Source organism: Triturus cristatus, chromosome 5_2, assembly GCF_964204655.1.
Source record: "Triturus cristatus chromosome 5_2, aTriCri1.1, whole genome shotgun sequence".
Taxonomy (NCBI): domain Eukaryota; kingdom Metazoa; phylum Chordata; class Amphibia; order Caudata; family Salamandridae; genus Triturus; species Triturus cristatus.
The window spans coordinates 392,890,784-392,914,993 of record NC_140588.1 but is presented as its reverse complement, the minus strand read 5'-3'; the positions used below and the strand labels follow the sequence as shown (position 1 = coordinate 392,914,993).

At 43.5% G+C, this 24,210-nt stretch overlaps 1 protein-coding gene across 6 annotated transcripts in view; it reads left to right on the top strand.

Moving 5' to 3' along the window:
• Positions 1–17,976, top strand: part of MAK (male germ cell associated kinase) — a 553,788-nt gene extending 535,812 nt beyond the window's left edge. For all 6 annotated transcript variants that reach the window (XM_085607273.1, XM_085607269.1, XM_085607275.1 and 3 more), the window contains one exon: positions 11,917–17,976. In XM_085607273.1, coding sequence (XP_085463399.1) covers positions 11,917–12,074 — 158 coding nt within the window. In that variant the 3' untranslated portion in view covers positions 12,075–17,976. The remainder of the gene's footprint in view (positions 1–11,916) is intronic.
• The last annotated feature ends 6,234 nt before the right edge of the window (positions 17,977–24,210 follow it).

Sequence of the window (24,210 nt, the reverse complement as noted above, 5' to 3'; positions counted from 1 at the left end):
TCCGCGTCCATCGTTGGCGTCGTGGTCACCGGGATGACATCGCAGTAGCTACTTAGACGCCGCCCTCGCGTGCTGACCTCAGTTCTTTCTTTTTTTCGCACCAGCCAGCGCAGATCCGGAGAGAGCGGTACCTCCAGTCATTTTTTGACTGAACTTTTTGAGCAACTTTTGTCGACGTCTTTATGAGTCCTTCCGACTCCTGGTGCACGTAGGGATGCCTGGAGCGCAACCACGACCCCAAGTCGTGCTCCGACTGCCGGTCCATGGCTCCGAAGGCTTTGCGGGAGCGGTCCCAAAAGCTTCTTGAGCGTCGGCAGTCGGCTCCACACCGTTCAAGGTCAGTCACGAGGGAGGTCGAGGGACCGGTCGCGGAGCCATCACCACTCGCCATCCAAGTCTTCGCATTCGGGGTCAGGTAAGTCGAAGCACAAGAAGAAGTTGAAGCATCGTTGCTCTTCAACTTCTCGCCGTCGGTCGGCCGACGCGACGAGGGATGCGGACGGTGCCACACTCGCGGCTCCGGGTGCGGAGCCTCAAGGGCTGACTCTGAGTTTCCCTCCCTTCCCAGGACCCGGAGCGACCCCTGCCCAGCTTCGTCAGTTCTACGAAGCCATGCATGCCATCTTTGGGAGTCAAACTCCAGCGGAGCGTCTTCGGGCCCCGTGGACTCTGTTGGGGACCCTAGCTCTTCCCTGCCAGCTGCTCCGGCCCCTGCACCACAGGGCCCCTATGGATCCAGGCCTGGATCCGGACTGGCGCAGGTCGACCTTGTGGCACCTCCGCCGACTCCACCGGCACCGTGTCTGCTACCGATACCGCCTGGACCTCCAGCCGGCGTGGACCCCAGCTTCCTACCCGACGTGGACATGAAGCCGGACGGATCCGGCCCTGAGTGGTACTTTTGCCCCTGTGTTCCACCCTGGCCATTTTCAGCCAACCTGGCAGCCAGAGGAGGCTGAGGAAGACTGTGAGGGGCCTGGGGACCCTTTGTCAGATCAGTTGGAGTACGAACAGGACTGGAGAGAGGACCTGGGGGATGCCAGTGGACTGGCTACTTCACCAGACCTTGGCATGTTGTCTCCTCCTACCGTGGCTACTGAGGAGGGAGCGTCTTATGCCGTGGGATTGCGTAGGGCAACCAAGGCTCTCAACCTCGAGCTTCGTACGGTGGCTGCCGCTCAATGAAGCTCTGACCTACATCCTTTTGGGCACTTAGTCCAGGCCCAACAAGGGGGCTCCCGTGGATAGGATGGTTGCCAGACGCCACCGCCCGGCCCCGGGCGACCCCACTTTCCTCTCCCAACACCCCACCCCAGAGAGCTTGGTGGTCCAAGCTTCTACTTCCAAGAGCGCATTCCCTAACGCACCACCAGATAGGGAATCCAAGAAACTGGATCATCTTGGGAAGAAGGTTTTTTCTTCCTCCAGCTTGGGGCTGCGGTTGGTAAACACCGCATGTCTATTGGGCCATTATTACCACTCTGTGTGGGACATGGTTGCGCAAGTGCTGCCCCAGTGTCCGGAGGAGGCCCGGACAGTACTCTCCCAGGCTGTTGCCACCGGTAGGGATGTAGCAAAGTTTACCATCAGATGTGGGCTGAATACCGCCTGCTCCCTAGGCAGGACGATTTCCACGTCAGTAGCCCTTCGCCACTATGCCTGGATGAGATCGACTGGCTTTTCTGGAGATGTCTAGACTCTAGAACACCTTGATGGACATGCCCTTTAATGGCCATCGCCTTTTTGGTGACAAAGCAGACAACGTTCTAGAGCGTTTCAAGGACTCATGGGCTACGGCCAAGTCCTTGGGCCTCTCCAGCCACCCTGCGCAGTCTGCTTTTCGCTCCTTTCGTGGCTACGGAAGGGGTGCCCCACTACTTTCAGCCCAAAGCCACAGGCCAGCGCAAGTTCCCCAACCTTCACGGGGATGTGGGAACCACCGCCGTGGTTCAGGGGCCAGCGGGCGGGCCAGTCCACCAACCCCCCTCTGCAGCAGCCTCCATACCTTCCTAGTCCAACATTTCAGGCCCATCAGTCGCCAGTGTGTGGCATGATCCGCCATCACCTCCCACACTGGTGCACCATCACGTCGGACAGGTGGGTTTTGCAAATAGTCCGAAGGGGCTAATCCCTCCCCTTTGAGACTACCCCGCCAGCCATGCCACCTCCGTACCATCGTAAGTCGAAGGATCATCTGGGCCTTCTCCAACAGGAAGTCATGGCTCTCTTGGCCAAGGGAGCCATTGAGCGCATTCCTGCCCCAGAAGTAGGTTGTGGTTGTTATTCCCACTACTTTCTGATACCCAGGAAAGACGAGGGCCTGTGTCCTATCTTGGATCTCATGAACGTCAACCGCTTCCTCCTGAAGGAGAAGTTCAAGATGTTGACGCTCGCTCAGGTCTTGTCTGCCCTCGACCCTGGAGACTGGTTGGTAGCGTTGGACTTGCAGGAAACTTACTTTCACATCCAAGTCCTGCTGGCCCACCGGCGTTACCTGCAGTTCACGGTAGGCCACAAGCACTTTCAGTTTCCCATGCTCCACTTTGGCCTTACCAGCACCCCTCGGGTGTTCACGAAAGTGATGGCGGTGGTCGCAGCTCATCTGCGCGGATCACGGGTTCCAGTCTTCCCCTATCTCGAAGACTGGCTGTTGAAGGCGGGCTCACCCCAGGCTGTCGTCTCCCACCTCCAGACTACGGCTGACCTCCTGCATTCGCTGGGGTTCTCTATCAGTGTGCCGAAGTCACACCTGATCCCATCTCAGAAGCTCCTCTTCATCTGAGCGGTTCTGGACACGGCGCAGTTTCGGGTTTATCCTACCGAACAGCGAGTCTGGGATATTCGGGCTATAATTCTGATCTTTCAGCCTCTATCCCGTGTTTCGGTCAGGGTGACTCTGAGGCTGCTGGGCCTCACGGCCTCCTGCATCCTGCTGGTCGATCTTGCCAGATGGCATAAGCTGGCTCTGCAGTGGGACCTGTACGATTGCGTCCAGATTTTGGAGGGCACTGCACAACAATTGCAGTGGTGGCTCACAATCCAGGATTGGGTCAACGGCGGATCCCTCTCCCTTCCCCAACCAGACCACGCAGTGGTGACAGACGCCTCCCTTCTGGGATGGGGTGGCCACATGGGAGAGGTGGAGATCAGAGGCCTCTGGTCTCTGGCGGAGTCCAAGCTCCACATCAACCTTCTGGAGCTTCGGGCGATTCGTCTTGCACTCAAGGCATTCCTTCTCTCTGTCCGGGGAAGAGTAGTGCAGGTGTTCACGGACAACACCACCGCCATGTGGTACTGCAACATTCAAGGCGGGTGGGGTCGTGGACCCTATGTCAAGAGGCCCTCCGCCTCTGGACATGGCTGGAACATCTGGGCATATCCCTGGTGGTTCAACACCTGGCAGGTTCCCTGAACGCCAGGGCGGACAAACTCAGCCGCAAGTGCATGATTGATCATGAATGGCGTCTTCACTCGGAGGTGGTGCACGGTCTCTTTCGGCACTGAGGAGAACCTTGGTTAGATCTATTCGCCACTGAAGATAACCCGCAATGTCATCTATTCTGCACGTTGGAATTTCCAAGGCGGCACTCGCTAGGCAATGCTTTTCATCGCGAGTGGAGTTGCGGTCTGTTGTACGCCTTTCCGCCTATGCCACTTCTGCCCAGAGTGCTGAAGAAGATCAAGCGCGACCGGACCCAAGTCATTCTGGTGGCTCCGGATTGGGCACGAAGAGTCTGGTATCCTGAGCTACTCAACATGGCCATCGATCCTTTTATTCGACTGCCTCTTCCGGAGGATCTTCTGTCGCAGCAGCAGGGGACGGTCCTTCATCCGAAACAGTCCAGCCTCCACCTCCTTGCGTGCAGATTGAGCGGTGGGAGTTGACATCATTTCACTTATCTCCCAAAGTCTGTGATGTAATCATGGCAGCCAGGCGTCCCTCCACTAAGATGGTATACTCCTGTCGATGGAACAAATTTGTGGCATAGTACGCAGCAGACTGTGGATCCCCTTTCTACCCCTCTTTCTGAGGTTCTCTTGTTCCTCCCTTCTTTGGCCCAGCAGGGCTCTGCTCTGGGCACTATCAAGTGCTATCTCTTGGCCATTACCGCCTTTCTGATCAGCCTTCTCTCTTCAAGTCCCTGGTTGTAAATCGTTTCTTAAAAGGCATTACTCATCTCTTTCCTCTTATTCCTTTCGTAATACCTCAGTGGGACTTGAATTTGGGCTTGACCTATCTGATGTGCGCTCCCTTTGAGACGCTTCACAACTGTCCTTTATGACTTTTAAGTCTTCATTCCTGGTAGCCATCACATCTGACAGAAGAGTGAGTGAGCTCCAGGCTCTCTCATCTAAACCTCCTTTACTGGCTGTACATCCGGACAAGGTTGTCCTAAGAACTCGTCCATCCTTTCTTCCCAAGGTGGTCACCTCCTTTCACATCAGGCAAACCATCACTTTGCCCACCTTCTTTCCGCCTCTGCATCCTTCGAAAGAGGAGGAGAGGCTCCACCATCTGGACCCAAAACGTGCGCTTTCCTTCTATCTGGATTGCATAAAACTGTTCCGGGTGGATGACCAACTCTTTGTTGGCTACGTGGACGCCGAGAAAGGTCAGGACATACACAAGCGGACCATCTCTAGATGGGTCATTTTGTGTATTAAAGCCTGCTTTTCTCCAGCGAAGAAGGAGCCTCCACCAGGGCGACGGGAGCCACTACTGCTTTTGGACGAGGAGTCCCTCTGAATGACATCTGTCAGGCAGCTACATGGGCATCGCTGCACATGTTTACCAAACACTACTGCCTGAACAGCCAAGTCGTGAGAGACGGCTTATTTGGCCATTCTGTTCTCCAGGATTTTCTGGTGTGACCTTGGTTCGCAGACCCACTTCCAGGGTTGGTATTGCTGGGGTATCTATTCTAAGGTAAGGAATCTATAACTGTTTCTTTCAGATGAACAGGTTACTTACCTTCGGTAACGATATATCTGTAAGAAACATAGGTCAGTTATAGATTCCTTACCACCCCACCCGTCCTCCCCGTTTTGCGAACTGATTTCTAGGGTTAAGGACATCCTTTCAGAGCCCTAGATTTGTGCACCAGTGGTCAGTGTCATGCATGGCTCTGCGTTTCTGGCACGGAAAGTCGTGTACAGAACTGATGTCAGCGTGCGAGGGCAGCGTCTAAGTAGCTACTGTGACGTAATCGCGGTGACCATGACGCAAACGACGGACACGTAGCCAACCGATGCCACCTTCCGACGCGCAGAGGTACTGCTGAGGAAAAACTTTCCCGATACAGTCTAATGCCTGGGGGTAATTCTAAGGTAAGGAATATATTACTAACCTATGTTTCTTAAAGATATATCGTTACCGAAGGTAAGTAATTTGTTCATTAGCATCGGCATGCAATTTTAGTTCACTTACAATCTCTCATTGTTTAAGCGCTACGTTTACAAACGCGTTGAGCCAACCCACCCACACCAGGTGATATGGGGTGTGGGTCCAATGATGTAGAAGGCCACCTTTGGATGAGGACCCAACAAAAATATCCAAGAGATGCGATGATCCCTCTAATTCACCTTGGTGTAAATCTCATATCCTCTTGAGAAATACTAAGGGCCACACAGCTAGTCTCGTAAAAAGATGGGATTTAAAAAAGATAGGCCAACCCTCCATATGTAGTTGTTCAAGGCAGTTTGGGAGGCTGAGTATTTCTCCTTATCATAGCTACTAACTACGTAGTGTTGGTTTATGTTGACCTTAGCCCTGGCTAGCTCACAGTGCACTTCCTGCACCCCTAATCTAGCAAGCTAACAGGTGGTATGTGCAACCTTAGAATATGGCAACCCTGACTCCCCAAGGAAATCATGGGAACAAATCTAAAGTCCTTTTGTTTGGTAACTCATGCATGCCCAAAGGGAAACACAAGAAATACTTAAAATGGCAGTTGAAATATTTATTGAAGCAATAAGATTCTGTGTAAAATGTGTGCGCAGTAATTATTGATAGAAGGAAACAAACCAGAGTAGTCAGCATCACAAGGATGGTAATCCATGATTAATTCAACCATTGTGCTGTTGCACAGAATATATGTTTGCATATGAGTATTTTTATAGTTATGCTCTTACTTGACGCTCCCTGTCCTAATGTGCTTACGGTGGGTAAATCTTTCAGAATCCCTGCGGGTGATCTAACTCTCCACTTACCTGTGTGTATGTTTCATCCGGGAGCCCTTCTTGGTGTAGAGCTGGGCACCATCCTTCTCAGGAGGTAAACATTATTCTGCTGGGCTGGAATGCCGGCACGGGGCTACCTCGACAGTGTCAGCTAATGGCTCCTTTAACTAGACAAAGGAGTGATGTCGTTTATATAACAAACTTCATCCAAATTGGCATGCCAAGCCTCAGTCAGGCTGCCATTATTGAATCTATCCTGATAGAGCTGTAGCCGGACAGACAATTACAACATTTTTCACAGTCAACTTAGCTCTCGAACTGAATGTTCAAGGTTCTGATAATATGCCTATGAAGAAGTGCAAGCAAAGTCATTTCAGAGAACATTATCCCATACAGGCATGCAAGCTAATGTGTGCCAAATGTCAACGTTCATAAAAGATGTCAATTTTAACGTGAGCATGTAAAATGGTGGCGTTCCTGCCTGAGCCTAAAGTGACCACATAACACCAACAGCTGCTCACCTGATGCCCATGATTTCTAAGTAATTCATATTGCAGTACCTAGGCCTCTCCTCTGGGGATTTAATCTCCAGTCTCTGCTGTGTGACAGTCTCATTGTAGTAGATCATTTCACACTGGTTCATGACAGCCCCATCTTTGATTGATGTTATTGTTGAGCACCTTTGGGATTGAAAAACGTAATCGTCCCCCATCCCATCAGCCCATCTTCAGCTCAAAGGGTGACCAGCTCCGTCTAGCAACCTGTATGTCCTGGCAATGTCTCTGAGTTGCAGGACTTTCATCTGAGAAGCTGTGTTTACTGAAGCCCCTCACCAGCAGTTCTAGTTACTAGGTCATGTTGCCTGTTGTAACTCAGCTCAGCTAGATTTGTATCCTCTTAATTCTCGTTGCTGATGGTGTTCTCAATGAAGATTTAGTGTTGCTATATGGGGAACCCTGCTACATGAGATTGACCCGCTTTATCGTGCAGTTGCATACAGACACCTCCTTAGGAGTCTCTGGTGGATATGAGTCCAGGGAAAGCGGGGAGGTCACAATTATACATTTCCTTTATTAGGCTCCACTTATTTAGTTTGTGGGGGGGGGGGGGTCATTCTGTGTCTAGTGCACCTCACTCTCAATTTGTACAGAAGAAGGTTCAAACAGTACTCCAACCTTTCTGTGTAGCTCTCAGTTGAGTAGAATGCTTCTGCCCCAGAGTGGTTAGATCTTGTCTTCATTCAGTGCAACGCTGCATCTGGCCCCTCAGCATGACCCTCCATCCATCTTGACTCGATTTCACCACTTCCTCTATCATTGAAAGCTCTGCCTGGAATCATGTTCTATCAAGGATGGCTCAGAGGGTCCCTTGGCCTTTCTGTGTCACCCTTATGTATGGCCTTAGTCTGCCGGTCTGCCAAATCTGGATCATCCATTTCTGCCATTGCCATCTTCACCAACTACAGGACTCTGGTGCTCTTGGAAGAGTTGCTTGTCTCCTCCAAGGTATTAGGTCTACTAAGGCCACTTACCTTGGTGATGCCACCACTAGGGATTGTCTCCTACCCCACTCCTGCCTTGCTACTTGCATCCACCCCCAGAATGCAGACAGGAGGCTACTGGTGTGCCAGTACTTCACAAATATAAATGTATTGTGTAAGGTGGCTTCATCTGCGTACCAAGGGACTGATGTTTGGAAGCCCATATCTAATTTTTGAATGCTAGGTGTCCTCTATTATGTTTACACCATCTTTGCACAATTTTGTGATTCACTCCTTCTCGAAGATTGATATTTCTGTTTTATTATTTACTATCTATAGTCTTTTTAGTGTGTATCAAGTGTTTCACGTGTAGGAGGCTCTATAGCCTCTCTGGCCCCTAGTCCAAGCTCATCCCACATTAGGATTCACTCTCCATTTGAGGTTAAACCCCCTCGGATTGCGGGAAGGATTATTTGGGAGGTTTCACACCTTTCATTTTTTTTGTTGCTGTACTGTGGTTTGCCCGCTCACACGCCACACTTTGTATTGAAAACTAAGGGCTGCCTGCTGCACGATGGATAACCAGTGCAATGTGTAGCCATCCCACATCAACATTGGCAGAGCCAATGTTTTGTAATGCAGGTTCTTTAGCAAAAGCATTAAAAAATGAGTGCACAGCTATAGCTTGAGCTGGATTTGTCTCTGCCACCCGTGTTCCCACTTAGGTATTGCTGGTTGTGGTTTTGAATTAGGCCTGTTGACAGACACATGCAATTCAATTCACTTGCAGCATGTACAGAAGTACATGACTATGAGTTTTGAGCATCAGTAAACAGAAGTGTTTATTTGAACAACCCAAAACAACACTAAAGTTGTTGTCAGCTGTAACTATTCTTCTATTTTCACTCACTTTACTGAGTAGTATAGGTTCATGGCTTCTGCTGCATTGAAAAATATGTGCAAATGTGTTGCTTGAACCCTCCTACTCTGCTAATGAATTAACCGAAGCTGTTGCTTCTTTTATGGTCCCTAATCAATGCCATGTGATATCATACTTGTGTTTAATTTTTCACCCTCTTTGATTTATTCTTAATTGTCCTGAGAGGTTTTTGTCTAAGTGTCAGAAGCCTAAACATATAATACCAGACACAATAGTTTCCCCAAATCCTTTGTTTTTTCCGTTTGAGATCATAGTGTCATAACACTGAAGAGCCATACTAGCTTCCTGGCTGTTTCTCTGGTTTACAGACCGATATTTGGAGGCTGGCACGATTACAGCAGATGAAGTGGAAAAGACCTCTTTGAGAGACAGACTGATAATATTTAGTTTGATTTTTGTAAAGCTCCACGTACTACTTTCTGGCATCCTCTGTGTGTTTATAGGAGAAAATACAAAAGAAGGAAACATATTAAGAGTCCTGTTTATCAAATAAACATTCAGTTAACCACTTGTGAAGCCTGTCCCCTTGGTATATAGATGAAGGGACATGGATGCAACCCTGGATTCAGCTTGGATGGCCCTTCTATTTTTTAGAATCTTGGTGCCACATACTAAGGGACATAATCGGGTTCTGACTGATACGGAATACTTTTACAGTTCATTGTTCTCTGGTTGATTAGAGCTTGCATCACCACTGTGGCTTCATACATTATTCCCGTACAAGGTAGAATTATATGACCTCAGTGCCACATGGTCATGAGAAATGATTGCACAATATCCTTTTAGAGAGACTCCGTTTAGTTGGTATTCAGAATAATGCCCTCTGATTGTTTAAGTCCTTCTTGAAGGACAGAACACAGGCTGTCCAGTTGGCTTTGCTTTGTTCCAACTTTAAAGGTTTCCACTGCGGGGTCCCTCGGGGCTCCTCCCTTAAGCCCACACTTGTTAACATTTATAATGCTCCATTGGCTGATTTGATCGCCTCTTTTGATTTCCACTTTCAAGGCTATGCGGACAACACTCGTATCATAATTCGGCTGGAAGGTAGACTCAGCTACCTGCAAGATCAGTTTAAAGGCTGTCTTGTAGAGGTGGCTGGTTGGATGAATGATAATTCCCCTTGTTTGGACTCTAACAACGGAAGTGTTTTTGTTTGGTACTCCTTCCTGCTGGTCCGCTTCCTGGTGGCCCCAGTTCGGCAGCCACTGTTTGCAATTTGGGATTCATATTTGGCACTAAAATCTCATTTGATACTCATGTAAGGAAACTCCTGACCACTTGCTTCTTTATTATTAAGGAATTAAAAAAGATTATAGCTTTTATCCCACAAATTGCAAGGCAGCTATTGATACAAGCTTTGAATGTTAGCCTTCAAGCCTATCAGATTGCTACTAATCCAGAACGTTTCCACCTGATTGATAGTAGGCATTTGTAAATTTTATAGAATCTCAATACATCTTAACTGGCTTCCCATGCAGAAGGAATGTTGGTTTAAGGCCCTCTGCCTGTGCCATAAGGCTTTTTATCCGAAGTATCTTACCAGCTATATTTTCTCCATGTTCAAAAAGCATATCCCCTCTTGACTTCTGCATTCAGCCTCTTATAACTTAGCAGATGTGCTCAAGTTTCATAGGGCAAGACTTGTCTGATGTGCCTGTTCAGTGGTTACAGAATAGGCATGAAACAAACTCCCTTTTGAGTTACGTTCCAAATCAAACATTTTAAAATGTCACAAGTCTTTAGAAACACACCCATCTCAATAACCTGCAGTGCTTTGAGTCTTTATTTTCAGTACCAGGAAACCTTTTGTACATTGCATGCTTTATAAACTAATAAATAAATAAAATATGATACTGCCAAATCCCACTCCAGCTGCTGCTGGAATGAAACCAGCTACAGCTGTTTTTGTTCCTCAAAAGTATCTAAACCCTTTAGATATACCATAATGTTGTTTTATTTATCCACTTATACTTAAATTTAACTTGTTCAACAACATACTATGGATTATTTTATATTGTGTTTCTGTGAGGTTGGCAGACAGCTTTGTATAGACTATTGTTTTTGGGCAGTTTTCTGCAGCACAAACTTGCCACAATAGCGCTTCCAAGAGTACCAAATAATGTTACACATTTCTTTAGGCACAGTCTAACTGGGGTGCCAATGTGGGCAAAAAAACAATAGACTGGGATCAGGCTGAAGCAATTACAATTGGCTGAAATTAATTCAAACATCCTACCAATCTTTTTTTTGTATACTTAAGTGCAACACCCTAAGTTTGACAGGTATGCCTAGTCATGCGCCCAGTGCTCACTTGGTCACTGGAACCAAACTATACCTGACTGATGAGCCGCAGCAAGAGCAAAACAGATTTGGGTTGCTTGTTTTCCATTTGGCTAGGCAGTTCGGGCTGGACTGTTCCTACAGGAGCAAGTTCAAAGCATATTTGCACATGAACGGGTCTCATCTGAGGTGGCATTGTGGGCAAAAAAAAGCAATAGAATGGGATACGGCTCAAGTAATTACCATAGCAGAGATTAATTCAAGGATCCCACTTTTTATATACTTTTGCAATTGAAAGGGCACATGCATTTCGCAGCTGTTAAGCAGGCCTCAACATCCAGTTATATTGCCTAAAAATTAGCAAGTATTCAGTAGACCACATTGAAAATATGGATATGCTACTTGGAGGTATGAAATTAGAATGTAAGAAATAAAATTGTGAATAAGTCATATGGCATACCACTATGTTGTGGAGGTGCTGTACCATAAATTCCCACATTGGGGGCTACCCTGTGCCAATCATGGTGTCAAGATAGACCACTCATTAAAGTATGGCTTCGGGTTCTAAGGAGATTGGCATAAAATTATTTTGCTTATTTGAGTAAAACACAGTACAGGTCGATTCCAGAAGCCATATTGGATAGTACTTGAATTAGAGTGTTTGGTTATAGCAAGTGCTCTATGCATGAGGCTTAATAATGCGACTGCTAAACATGCAGTGATATCACTTTTGGAATCAAGCTTGATTAGTACATTTACATTCTTGGATTATGTATATGCTATCTATTCACTTCAGATGCTGCTAACATTCAAAAACACTGTATACTTTGTCCAAAATGGGCAATTTTCCTTTTGCAAACAGTTACTCTGCCCTCAGGAAGCTATTTGTAAATTTAAATGTCATGTTCACAGATTTTAAATGAAATGTGTTAAAGATGAATCCTTTCAGGTATCTTGCCATCTTTCTGTTTACATGAATTTCATTTTATATTTGAATCAAACAAACTATTTACAGTTTTTTTTAATTTTATTTCAGATTATGAAGCTTGGAAAGTGAAAGCTGCTCTTCCTCATATACAAGGGCCATCTTACACTACTCCTGCAAAAACCTTTACTATGTTAAATCGTCCACCACCAATTCAGGCAGTGCATGGGAGAACAGACTGGCTATCCAAATATGGAGGGCAAAGATAGATGGCTTGTTGATGCATTTATCATCTTATATGCACTTCATTACTTTACATTAGGAAACCAAAATATTCATAATTTCCTAATGTCAAATGTATATGTGATCAGCCATAGCAGGAAGACTACAATCCTCTTTAATTTTCTGTAGTCTTTCTTTAAAAGACTAGAGATACGTTTTGCTGAACTGCCAGTGGAATGATAAGCTTGTTGTAGAAAAACGCTTGCCAAAGTAAAGAAAACTTTCAAACTATGACTGGTTAGTCAGCATTGCAGTAGGTTACATATAAAGATACTTATTTTGCTACTCAGTATATAGAATGCATGTCTTCAGGTTAAAAGTGTGTGTATACTCTCAAATAGAAGTAAAGAAAATATTTCACTTTACAAGGATGGGGGTACGAGCAATAAATTGAATATTGATTGTGTCAAAGAAAAGTATGTTGGATGTCTTTCAGATCAAAATAGAGATGCATAGTCTAAAAAATGACTTGCCACACATAAAGGCTAGCCTCTGAATTTAAACAAATGAAACAGTTGTTCAAATGTTGGCTAAAAAATTAAGCTTATGGGTCTGCCACCTAAAATCGTGTAGTGATGAGCTTACTCCTTCCAGAATATTTAACCATTTTCTTCTCAGATATTGTAATCTGGAGCAAAGCTTTCTGGATAAACAGAACTATTTTAAGATTTCATTTGTATAATTGTAAGGGCAGCAAAACTTTGAATCCCCTTTTTTTTTCTCAATTTCAGAAAAATGAAATGACTATGCCTTTGTTTTATGCAGAATATTCTGGGAGAAAGTGCAAGCTAAGGACTCGCATAAACATACTATAACAGTGGGTCCTCTTTAGCAACATCACCGTAGAGCTGTTCACTTGTTCTAAATAGCGTATCTATGAAAGGCCAAAATGTCTGATGTTATATGAGTTCCTCACTGGCAGTCGGCAAATATGAAGGGTATTTCCCCTAAATAAAACCCATATCTTGCAGTGTGGCCTGGCAAAGAAATATCATGTGTGTCAAGGTTAAAATAAAAATTTAGTTATTGCTGTTAGTCAACATTGCATTGCAAAGAATGTCAAGTGACATACTTGTTTTTGCAGATATTGAAAGTCTACTCATTCTGAACATACCTTGTGCATGTTACTCTCTGAGAAAGTACACCAACATCTAGTGCAAGTCTCTGGGCATGATTTAATAAGAGGCGTTTCTCTGATTAAAGCAATTCTAATACTGTCTCAACCTGGAACAACAGTTTTAAGACTGTTTTAAACCAGGAAGACATTGTTAGACAGCCCTGCATTATCAAAAAAACTTTCTATATCAGGTTCAATACTGTCAAGCTAGTTTTAAGCTAGGCATAAGACTGTATAAGCGAGGACAAAATCTTCCTAAGTCAGGAATGCCTTTCCTTGTCTTGTGTGACTTAAGTGAGAAAAAAACATTTTAAATCGGGTGTATCATTTCTGGCCATTTTTAACATTAAGCCTGCAAAACACCTTGGCAAAACAGGGTTTATTTTTATGATGTTTGTTGACTTCATTACAGTATGTTATTTCTCAAATAATCTTTGTGTACATCATTGTGTAAGTGACTTGGTTAAGTATTATGTGGACAACCGATCACTTTTCACATAAGTATTTCATACCGGACAGATTTTCACAAAGGAAATTGCAAAAACAATGTATTGGTGAACTAGTGCACTTTCATTCTAATTCAGTTCTAAATAAATACATATTCAGCTCAAGGTGGTACAATCTTATTTGTCCTGGCTTTTCAGTTTGTACTAACTCTAGCTGAATGTGCATCTGTTTGCAAATTATCTAGGATTAAAGAGTACTAATTTAACCCCAATTTGATTTGTGCATTTACTTTTAAAGAATCTTGACAAATTACCCTTTCCGCCATGTCCCTACGCACATTGTATACTGTTTGGTAAGAGGATCAGTCCAGCAGGGGACTAAGTGCATCCAACAAGAAATTGAGTTTCCTACAAATATTTGTAGTTCCAGCCCGAATTCCAACTACAAACCATTTCTCATGCAAAGGTTTCAGACATGATACTAAATAGGACTTTAAACAAAATTGAATGTAATAATTTGTAACATTACTTTAGTGCGGGATTGTTAATGTAGCTCCAGAACATTTAAAAGTGCTTGCTGTTTATGTTTGCTATTTGACATATGTACAGATAAGGGCTAAAACTACCAGCTTTAGGTCATTTCGCTTATTTTTTGTACTGTCCAGAGCATTAAAATACCCATAGTGCCAGTAGAAAACCAACCAGGTGGCAACCTAAATGTTTAGATGAAGGGACTCATAAGGGTGGCATGCATATAAGGATTGAAAAGGAGGGTATACGCAATCCGCAAAAGCATGGGAAATAGTTGACGGCATCATTTTTGGGTGACCATAATTGTAAAAAAATGTATACTATGACACATTAATTGGTTCAAGCAATATCATGCATCACCTGAAGAAATATGAATGTTCTTACATGCAGTTAAGATGTTCATGATGCTATATATATATATATATACGTATATATATATATTTATATATATATATATAATGTTTAAAATGAAATGTTCAATTCTAAGCAAGAGTACACATTTCAGACTCTAGGGATTTTCTTAAACTCTTTTGTAGATTCAAACCATTCCTAAATGTCAACATCGAGCTTTTCGTATTTAAAGACAATGGTATTTTAATTATTAACTATATGGATGGTGCAAAAATTGTTTAATAATTATCTGAATCTCTAACTTTTGAGTCGTTTTTTCATGTACTGATTAGCTTTACTGTGTTGTTTCTTTTCTGTACATTTGTACTTTTTTAATGTCATTCATTTGTTATTGCCATTCGAAGCAATCAAATTTTTGATACTAATGTAAATATTTCAAGTTGGAATTTAAGACAGACTTTTGAAAAAAGCATTAATATTTGCTTAAATACAACTCTCTTTTAAATAGGTTTTTCATTTTTGGAATAATCGTAAAACACAATTCCTTTGGGGTTCTAAATGGTTTTTATTAGTAAGCATTTGTAAATTTGCTTTCTGTTATTAACTCTCTTAAACACCTTCTGGAGTTGCTAATTATGAGGGTCCAAATCAAACATGTAAAGTAAGCCAAATCACTGGCATCTATGTAAATGTTTCTATGCATTGGTACATCCTTAGAAACATTGACAGTTCTATAATTCCCTCCAGTAAGGTGAACTGTATCTATCCCATACTCCAACTAGATACTACAAAGCGTGATGCATGAAGTGAGGAGATATGCACGGAATTGATCTATGTGACCATAGCCATTATGTGATAGCTTATGTAGTATCATTTAAAATGTATTCCCACTAAATCCATTATCTATCTTTCGAGTGGTGGCCAATAGACGGTACTGATCATTGGGCATTATAAAGATAGATCAAACACTCAAAAGGTGATGGGAGGAAAGCTTGCAATAAGTCTAACCATTGGCAATCACTCAGTGGCATTCCAACCCATCTTTCTTTTGCCCACCATGCCACCTTAGTTTGGACCCAATCATGTGCAAATCAATCTTGATCTTGATCCAATAGGAACAGTCAAGCCCAAGGTGCCTGGCCAGGTCCTTCTTGAACCAAAACACAGTCAACCCAAGATTGGTTTCACCCTTATTGGGGTTCACTAGTTGGATATAGCTTGGTTCTAAGGGCACAGTGAGCATGTGGACCCACGTCTGAGAATTGACACCTAGGATATGCCCTATGGACAGCTAAGAACACAGACCAGCAGCTACATGGTGTATCAAATTATGGACTAAAAGAAAACGGGTCTTGCAAAATAAAATATTAGCTTCTATTTTCCGGGACCAAAAACGCAGACACGGGTCTGAATGAACTTATATATACAGGGATGTTACATGTTCAATCGTTTCGTAATAGCTGTATAATGGTTTGTTTGTAACAATGTACAATTTAGATAATTATAAATGCAAAGACAATTTATGATAAATGGTGCAAGAAATGTTTTACATATGTAGAAGTGTCTATAATAATGCATAACTTGGATGAATGATTTACATTTGATGAAAGTACCTTTTATGGAAAAGATTCCAATTGAGTGGGAGAAAGACATATAAATAAAACTATTGTTAGCCAATGAGTGCAATGATAAATGGTCAGGTCTTGGTTCATTTTTGCATGAAATCAATCCATAAACCAACAGGTTTTGTATGCTGGGTTAGGTTTACACAATGGCATGTAAATGTATCTTTTTATTTTTTTTAATTCTATGCATAGACCACAGAATTTATTGTGACTCCTGAGGAAAGAGTAATGTTAAGACTTGTGAATCACCCCCTGGATGATGGCTAGGATAAGTTTTTACAAGAGCAAATTCCCAGTTCTTATTTACAGAATCATGTGTATGAAGATGTTCAAGATGGTCAACCCTTTAAATGTTGGTGCACGCCTGAAAACTCACAAGTTTGTGGGTATTCACAGACATTTTCAGGAAGATTTCCTCCCTAAAAATGGGTGGAGATTTACTCTGGTCATGGGCAATAGGAGAACTGTTTTCAGGGTGGAAATGATGCGGAAAAGCCCATAACTGGGAGTCTAGTGGAGAGATGTTTCCTTGGGTACAAATATTTTCTTTGTGAAGATATTGTGAACAAAGCAAAAGCAAGTGGACATTGGCATGACATTTTACATGCACAAAAATGTACGCTTGCATTGGCCTACATTACTACACAACCTGGGAATCTGTGACTGTCACGGCCCCCTGGAAGAATTCCTGAACTTCTTTGAGAACTCCAGTGAAGTCAGAAACACACTTAAAAGTTATGCTTAATGCTGTTTGAGTAAATTTCTGACTTTCATACCAGGATTGTTGTGACTCTGGCTCACTATTGTAAGATTTATGGATGTCTGCTTACAGCATGTTATTTCTAATCTGGCCTATTGAGAAAAATAACTGACTTTAATTCAATTCAGAGCAAGTCAATGGTGGTCTTTCAGTTCAGTGACAGTTCTAACAAAGTTTGTTGGTCAAAGGTTTTGTCAATTAAATATTAACAACAATGTTTGGAAAAACATCTTGTACCCAATTGTTAATTCATGGGCTCGCCTTAATGATGAGGCAAGGTACTTTTTATCAGTTGCCCAAATGTTTCAAAATGTAGCGTAAATATTTAAGAAACTAGATAATGATATCACTAAAATATTCTATCTTGATCAATGTATACTTTTTCCTTTCAACTTACATTTCTATTCATATTAAACTAAACATTTCTGTAAGAGGCCTGCCATTTTGGAAATTATTTGCATGTATCTGAACATGAAGCCATTTAAATTGAATTCACTATATGACTACATCTGTATTAGTTTGTAAGCAACATTTGTAGTTTCTCTAAATTTCTTAGATAGATTCTGCATGCTTGTGTATTTGCTACAGTCAAGCAACCTTACAAATTATTACTGGGATTTGATTTAACAAGTGTCACTCTAGAAAAGTGAATTTTGACAACTGTATTAAAATGTCAACAGTTTTCAGCGAATGAACAAAGATTGTCTAATAGGTAATGCATTACAGATGCAGCATGCACTGTGGTACATTTGAACCAATAACCCACACAACCTACTCAATAGTGTGCCCTTCTGACTCATCTTCAGATTACTGGAGTGTAGAGTTGCAATACGGCTGAGAGTTGGGGAAATAGGAATGTGTTGAGTACAGTAAGACCATGGAAAGCTGATAGGACCTCGTTAGAGGGCTCCTTTGTTGTCAATGTGCTGTCAAACCTCAGTTATCTACTTGCTAGGTGCCACATAAAGTTTAATTCTTTTATCAAATATGTAATTCTGTAGATTTCTGTATTTTTACATTGTAATATATAGAAAAATAAACATTGCTGAATTGCTTAAATTCAAATGGAGTTGGGTTTTTCTTTAAGCAGTGTGCATGGCCTATATTGTCAAACATACATTTCATTATGTATCAAGTGCTCAAGTGCTGTTAAGTGCCAAAAGGCTCAACGATTATGGATTAATACTTAAATGTTTGAATGCCCAAACTGTGTCTGCAATTCCCTCATTTATTAAACTGTTAATGCTATGAAATAAAAAGTTTTTTTTTTAAAAAGTGATTAGTGAGGATCACTAGTTTATCTCTCTGATATTCAGGTCCGCCTCTAAGTAAAAACCTACTTCAAAGATAGATTTTTGTTCTGATCCTCTCTTTGCCTGTTTTGAGCGTAGGCATGTTCTGTCGCATGTATAGCCTTACTTACCCAGAAGAGAATGCTGAAATAACAGTGTATCTTTTTCATAAATATTGTCGAAGCCTAAGGCGTTTGTTTAGAGCATGCAAACAGACCAACACACCCACAGATGTCAATTTTCTCAAAGCTGAACAGACTTGCTGACAGCCAAGCACACAGCTGAACAGTCATGCATAACACTATATAGCAGGAGGGGTATGTATATAAGCGGAGCACAGGATGATGTGCAACAAGGTGATGCGCACCATGAGCACAGGGTGACACACACAAAGGTAGCACTAGTGATGCAGCATGAATGAGCCGCATCAAGGGAGCTGTTCCTGGTGTCCTTCATGGGAGCGCGGTATGCTCCTTAGCAGGGTAGAATGTGTGACATGCATGAAGCGACCACTCAGTTATGAATATATTTGGTTGTGGGAGCATTAATCAGGCACACTTTGATGCGTGGCAGGTGCACACAGAGGTCTCTTGTTGTCAGACACAACTTGCTCATCCGGTATTGCTTTCTGTCACGCCTACAGACAGCTTTTAGCTCTTTGTTTTTGGAGACCTTTCTGATGCATAGTTCTGGCTGCAGATCCCTCACCTTTTGAATATCCCAGGCATCAGACCGGATACAGAAGCTTTTCAATAGCTCTGCGTTCTAGTAGAGAGCTGTGGCTCCATCTTTGCACTAGAAAGGACACCACCATGCAGTCAGTGGAGCCATGAAGCACCCCCACTGGTTTCCTGCCATCAATTCCCTATTTTCCATGCCATTAACACTGCTTTTTCAGTCAGTCTTTGTTAGAAATGGGTTTTCTGGTTGGCTAGAGTATGCACCTAAGCTAGGCAGGATCCACCACTCTAGTCAGGATAAGAGGATTACACGTGTAAAACAACCCCTGCTCACCTCCTTGGTAGCTTGGCATGAGCAGTCAGGCTTATCTCTGAGGCAATGTGTAAAGCATTTGTACATAACAAACACTAATGCAGTGAAAACACTACAAAACAGATTGTGTATTACCATTTACAATTTTCAGGCCATGATCTATAATTAGGTTTAAAAACTGAGCTCCCACCTTAGATATTTTCTTGTTAGCAGTCAAGACTACCCTAGGTGTTTTTGCTGCTACATGGGGACGGGATTTCAGGAAATTACAGCGAGGATCGGTAGGTATTCATGCGTTACAGCCCCCCGCTACAATCTTTAAGGCCCTCTGGTTAAACTGCCAAATCAGGTCATCTGTTTTGTCCTCTGTAGGCGATTGAATATTTGGGGGGAACTGATCCATTATATACATATTGACTAGGGCTATTTGGTTTAGTCCTGTTGGGGTGGAGATTTTAATTTCGAGGGCTAATAAGTCTCTGGAATTTGATGGAACTAATCTCACCACTGGAAACCAGTCTAGACTTAACAATATCAAGAGTACACCTAAAGGGCGCCTTGCCAAGGAGGTGATTGCATTTGTACTAAACGCCCGGTAACCTGATCTATGTACTGGATTGATAGCCCATGTCTACTGAAAGAATATAATATGATAATAATGAATAAAGGATCCTCCCTCCGGGTCTGACATTTTTTATTTAATTCCCGCAGCTTTACAAGACAACATATTTATATAGTCGCCCTTTGGTGTCTCTGGCCCTCGTTGCCGTTTCAATTTCTGCAAGGGTGGGTCCCCCTGAGTCCATGTATGTGCTTCAGGGTTTGGGGGTAACTTGCCTTCAGACCTTACAGTAGGGTTTATATCTGAAAGTGGGTTATGCGGGATCCTTTTAACTACTTGGAGAAATTGTCTGTTCCTCTTATGTAGTGGTTAGAGATCACACTTCCCCTTGGTGCCTCCGAGTCAATCTATTTCTGATAGATGCGAATGCTCCCAATTTCTAGAATGTTCAGTGCAGTTTTTGTTCCTTTATAGTAGTTTGGCCTGCTATATGCCCCAGGGGATTCAACTTCAATCTTATCTGTAAATTACTAATGGGTCTAAAACGCAGTTCAAGTGTGATTAACCCATTTACAAGTTCCTTATTTCTAAGTTTCACACCAAGATAGTTCATCTGCGGGTCCTCAGTAGCAAAACGCTCTACATTAACGATGTTCTCCCTTATTATTGATCTACAACCCCTCTTGTACCGTATCCAGTGGATCAACTTGTTTACCAATGCCTCACGTGTTTCGCAAGTAACTGGCTGGATTTTAGGGACATTAATTATGTAAATATCATATAGCTTATCATTGTTGTTATTAGGGTTAGGCATTGCTCTTTCTTTGTTTGCTATTATATAGTCATCTGCCGTTAGGTCTGGACAGAGTATCCATTTTTGGGTTCCCAAGGTTTAACTTTGTCGTGTTATGCTAAGGAGCTCGGACCTGCCAGGGAATAGCATAGGGCTGTGTTATTTTCACTCTGTTTTGCCCCATAGGCTCTTAATTCACATTTTTATCTCGACCAATAATTAGATTACAAACTACAGTGTTGATTGGTTGGGCTAGGGGTAAACCCTGTATTGCCACCTTCTCTTTGTTGGATTGCCTCCTTTTCTAAATCAGAAAGGCTATCCAACTTGTAATTTTGAACTCTGGGCAATCTCCCATGCAATCCCTTAAGCTTATTATTTTGCCCCTTATCACATAAAATTGTTCATCTAGGCTCACAATATCTTTACCTTCATTATTCACTGAGTGATCATCCCCCTTAATCTTGGGGAAGTAGTTGTTCTCGAAGTGCTCCAAAACTGCCTATTGATTAGATCACTCCATATTAACTAATGTTGGAATCTGTTCAGGGCTTACATCATTTGATAATTCCTGATAGGGATTCACTAGTTGAGAGAGAGAACTGCCAGTAGAAGAAACCTCTAGTACATTGTCTTCTGATAGTTTATTGAAATAAGTTGCAATGCTCTTCTGTGTTTTGACATTCTTTACAACTTCCCCTGCCTTGATGATTCCTCCCTTTATCCTTCGCTTTAGAGGCTAATAACCCCTCAACTTCCTCAATAAGCTCATCAATTTCATCGAGAGTGCAATTTTCAGCTGCATACCTGGGAATTTTCCTTGCACTCCCTGCTCCAGGGGTTTTATGTACAGCCTTCCTCTTTACCATAATTAACACTGTCTAAAAATGTCTCTGTAACAAAGTAAGTTAATTTAGCGCTTCATTCACTAATTTACTAGAGGGTAATTACTACACACAATCCATCTGTCAGGGAGCCTTTATAGCGATTGATGGTCCTACCTCACTGTAGAATAACTCACTTAGGTGATCGTAATAAAATGAAGGCCCTTATTATTTCCACCGACTAATACCAGGTAACATTCACTTACATGCAGAGCCAATGGGAGTGGCCCTGCCCTGCCTCTTCCTGTTGCTGACTGGTGCAGGATGGGCCTGCCCTTGGCTCAGGCATGGCGAGAAAGTGAAGAGCACTTTATAGCGCACAGTGGCCCAGCCCCCTAATGCGGTGACAGTGCCTCCTGACGGGTGGTATACTGGGGATTGCAGTCCCCACAGCAGTGGCAGCAGCAACAACACAACTCAGCCTCCCACGCAGTGAGAAAGTGAAGAGCACTTTATAGCGCTTGGTGGTCCTGCCCCCTAATGCGATGTTAGCGCCTCCTGGCGGGTGGTATCCTGGAGCTTGCAGTCCCTACAGCAGTGGCAGCAGCAACAACACAACGCGGTGTGTTCGAACAGTACCATTTTGTGGCTGGAGTAGAAGCCGAACCTTACCTTTCCACTCCATTCTTCTCTTCTTCCACCCCAGCCACTACAGGGAACACATGGTGCGCGTTAAACACCTGGAATCCTACTTTCCACAAGCCTGGGAGACTACAATGTCAGACCAATGTGTCTAGCAGATTATGGAAAGATGGGATGCTCTACTCCTTTCAACAGACCCTCCACCTGTTCTCCCATCTCCCCGCTATTCTACAGCCCACCTAGGCATCCTTCAGCAGGAAGTCAACGTCTTCTTCTAGAAAAGGGCTGCCAAATTGTTAATCTGGGTGTTGAAATAGTTCCTGCGCATGGTAAAGTTTAAGATGCTTTCCCTATCTCAGGCAGTGCTAGTGCTGGAGGCGAAGACTGGATGGCTTCTGTCGGGATGCAGAATCCATATTTTCAAATATTGGCTCAGTTTGTTGTCCTCCTGTTTGGCTTAATTTATGCTCCATGAGGATTCGCAAAGGTGATGGCCATGGTCGCTGCCCATCTCAGAAGATCTGGAATCCCAGTGTTTCATTACTTGGACTGGCTCCTTGAGGCCAAGTCTCCGGAGGTGGTTTTGTGTAACCTGCAGTCAATAGCATCATTACTGAACAGCTTTTCCATCAATGTGCCCAAGTATCACCTGACGCCTTCTCAGTGCCTCCTGTTCATAGGGGCATTATTGACAACTATACCAAGTTGAGCCTTTGCTCCTAATCATAGATAAGGCATATTCTGGCTATGATACCATTGTTTCAAAATAGAGCGTGCATTCTAGTCAGATGGTCTTACGCCTTGTAGGTCTGCTAGCTTCCTGCATCTTCCTGATCACTCACTCACATTGACACATAAGGGCCCCGCCACTGCTGCTTCACAGGCACTAGTTCCAACACAGAGGGATCTGTCACACTCCATGGTGATCTTGAGGTTCACTGCAAGGGATTTAATGTTGGGAATGTGTAGGAAATCTTTGTTCAAGGGATATTTACCCAGCCTTCACCAACAGTGAACCACAGTGGTAACGGATGATTCCATTCTAGGGTGGTGTGTGTATCTGAAAGAAGTGGAGATCAGAGGTCTTTTGTCTCCAAGGGAGCAGATTTGCATATCACTCTGCTGGAGCTGTGGGCGATCCAGCTGATGCTCAAAGGCTTCCTGCCATTTATTCACAGCCATTCCGTCCTGATCTTGATAGACAACACAACCGCAATGTGGTATGTTAACAAGCAAGGAGGAGTGGGGTGTGCATCTTTTATGTCGAGAGTGAGTACGACTTTGGTGTAGAAACACCAGGTCTGGTTGGTTGCATAGCTATGGGCTGTCCGTGTGTCAGAACCGACAGCATGAGTCATCATCACCGTGCAGCCCTCGAGCGGTAACTTTACTTAGAGGTCATCCAGAGCATCTTTGCCCTTTGGGGCACACCTCAGGTGGACCTGGTTGCCACTTGCAACAATGTACATTGTCTTCAGTTTTGTGCCTTCAATTATCTGTTGCAGGGAACCTTTAGGGACAGGTTTCAGTTGAAGTGGAGCTTTCACATTTCACGATGCATTTCCTATCATACCCTTGATTCTTCGAGTGCTGAAGAACATTGGGCTAGACTGGACCCAAGTGATCTTGGTAGCCCCAAACTAGGCAAAGACAGAGTGGTATGCAGAACTGGTGCACCTTTATCTGTGCTATCCGCTCGGTCTCCCTCATACGGTGGACCTCCTCTCTCAATCAGAGAGGCCGTTCCTACACCCAAACCTCCAGAGCCTCCAACTTAATGTCTGGAGATTGAATGCATTTCATCTACCTCCTAAAGTGGTGGATGTTATTTTAAATGCCCACAGACACTCTACCAAATGGTATACTCTTGTAGATGGAGTAGGTTTGTCAATTGGTGCTCAGATAGTTCCGTAGATCTTCTCAAGACCCACTTAGTGGATGGCTTACAGTTCACCCTGTCATTGGCACAGCAGGGTTGTGCAATGGGTACCGTAAAGTGCTACTTATCTGCGTTGTTGGCCTTTCCGTGTCTCCCAGACCGACCTTCCCTGTTCAAGTCTTTGATAGTTATCAGAATTTGTAAAGGTCTCCCCAATATGTTTCCAATTCCCATTCATAAAGCTTCAATTGGATCCTAATATGGTCCCTGCATTTTAGTGTGTTCACCCTTTAAAACCTAACACAGTT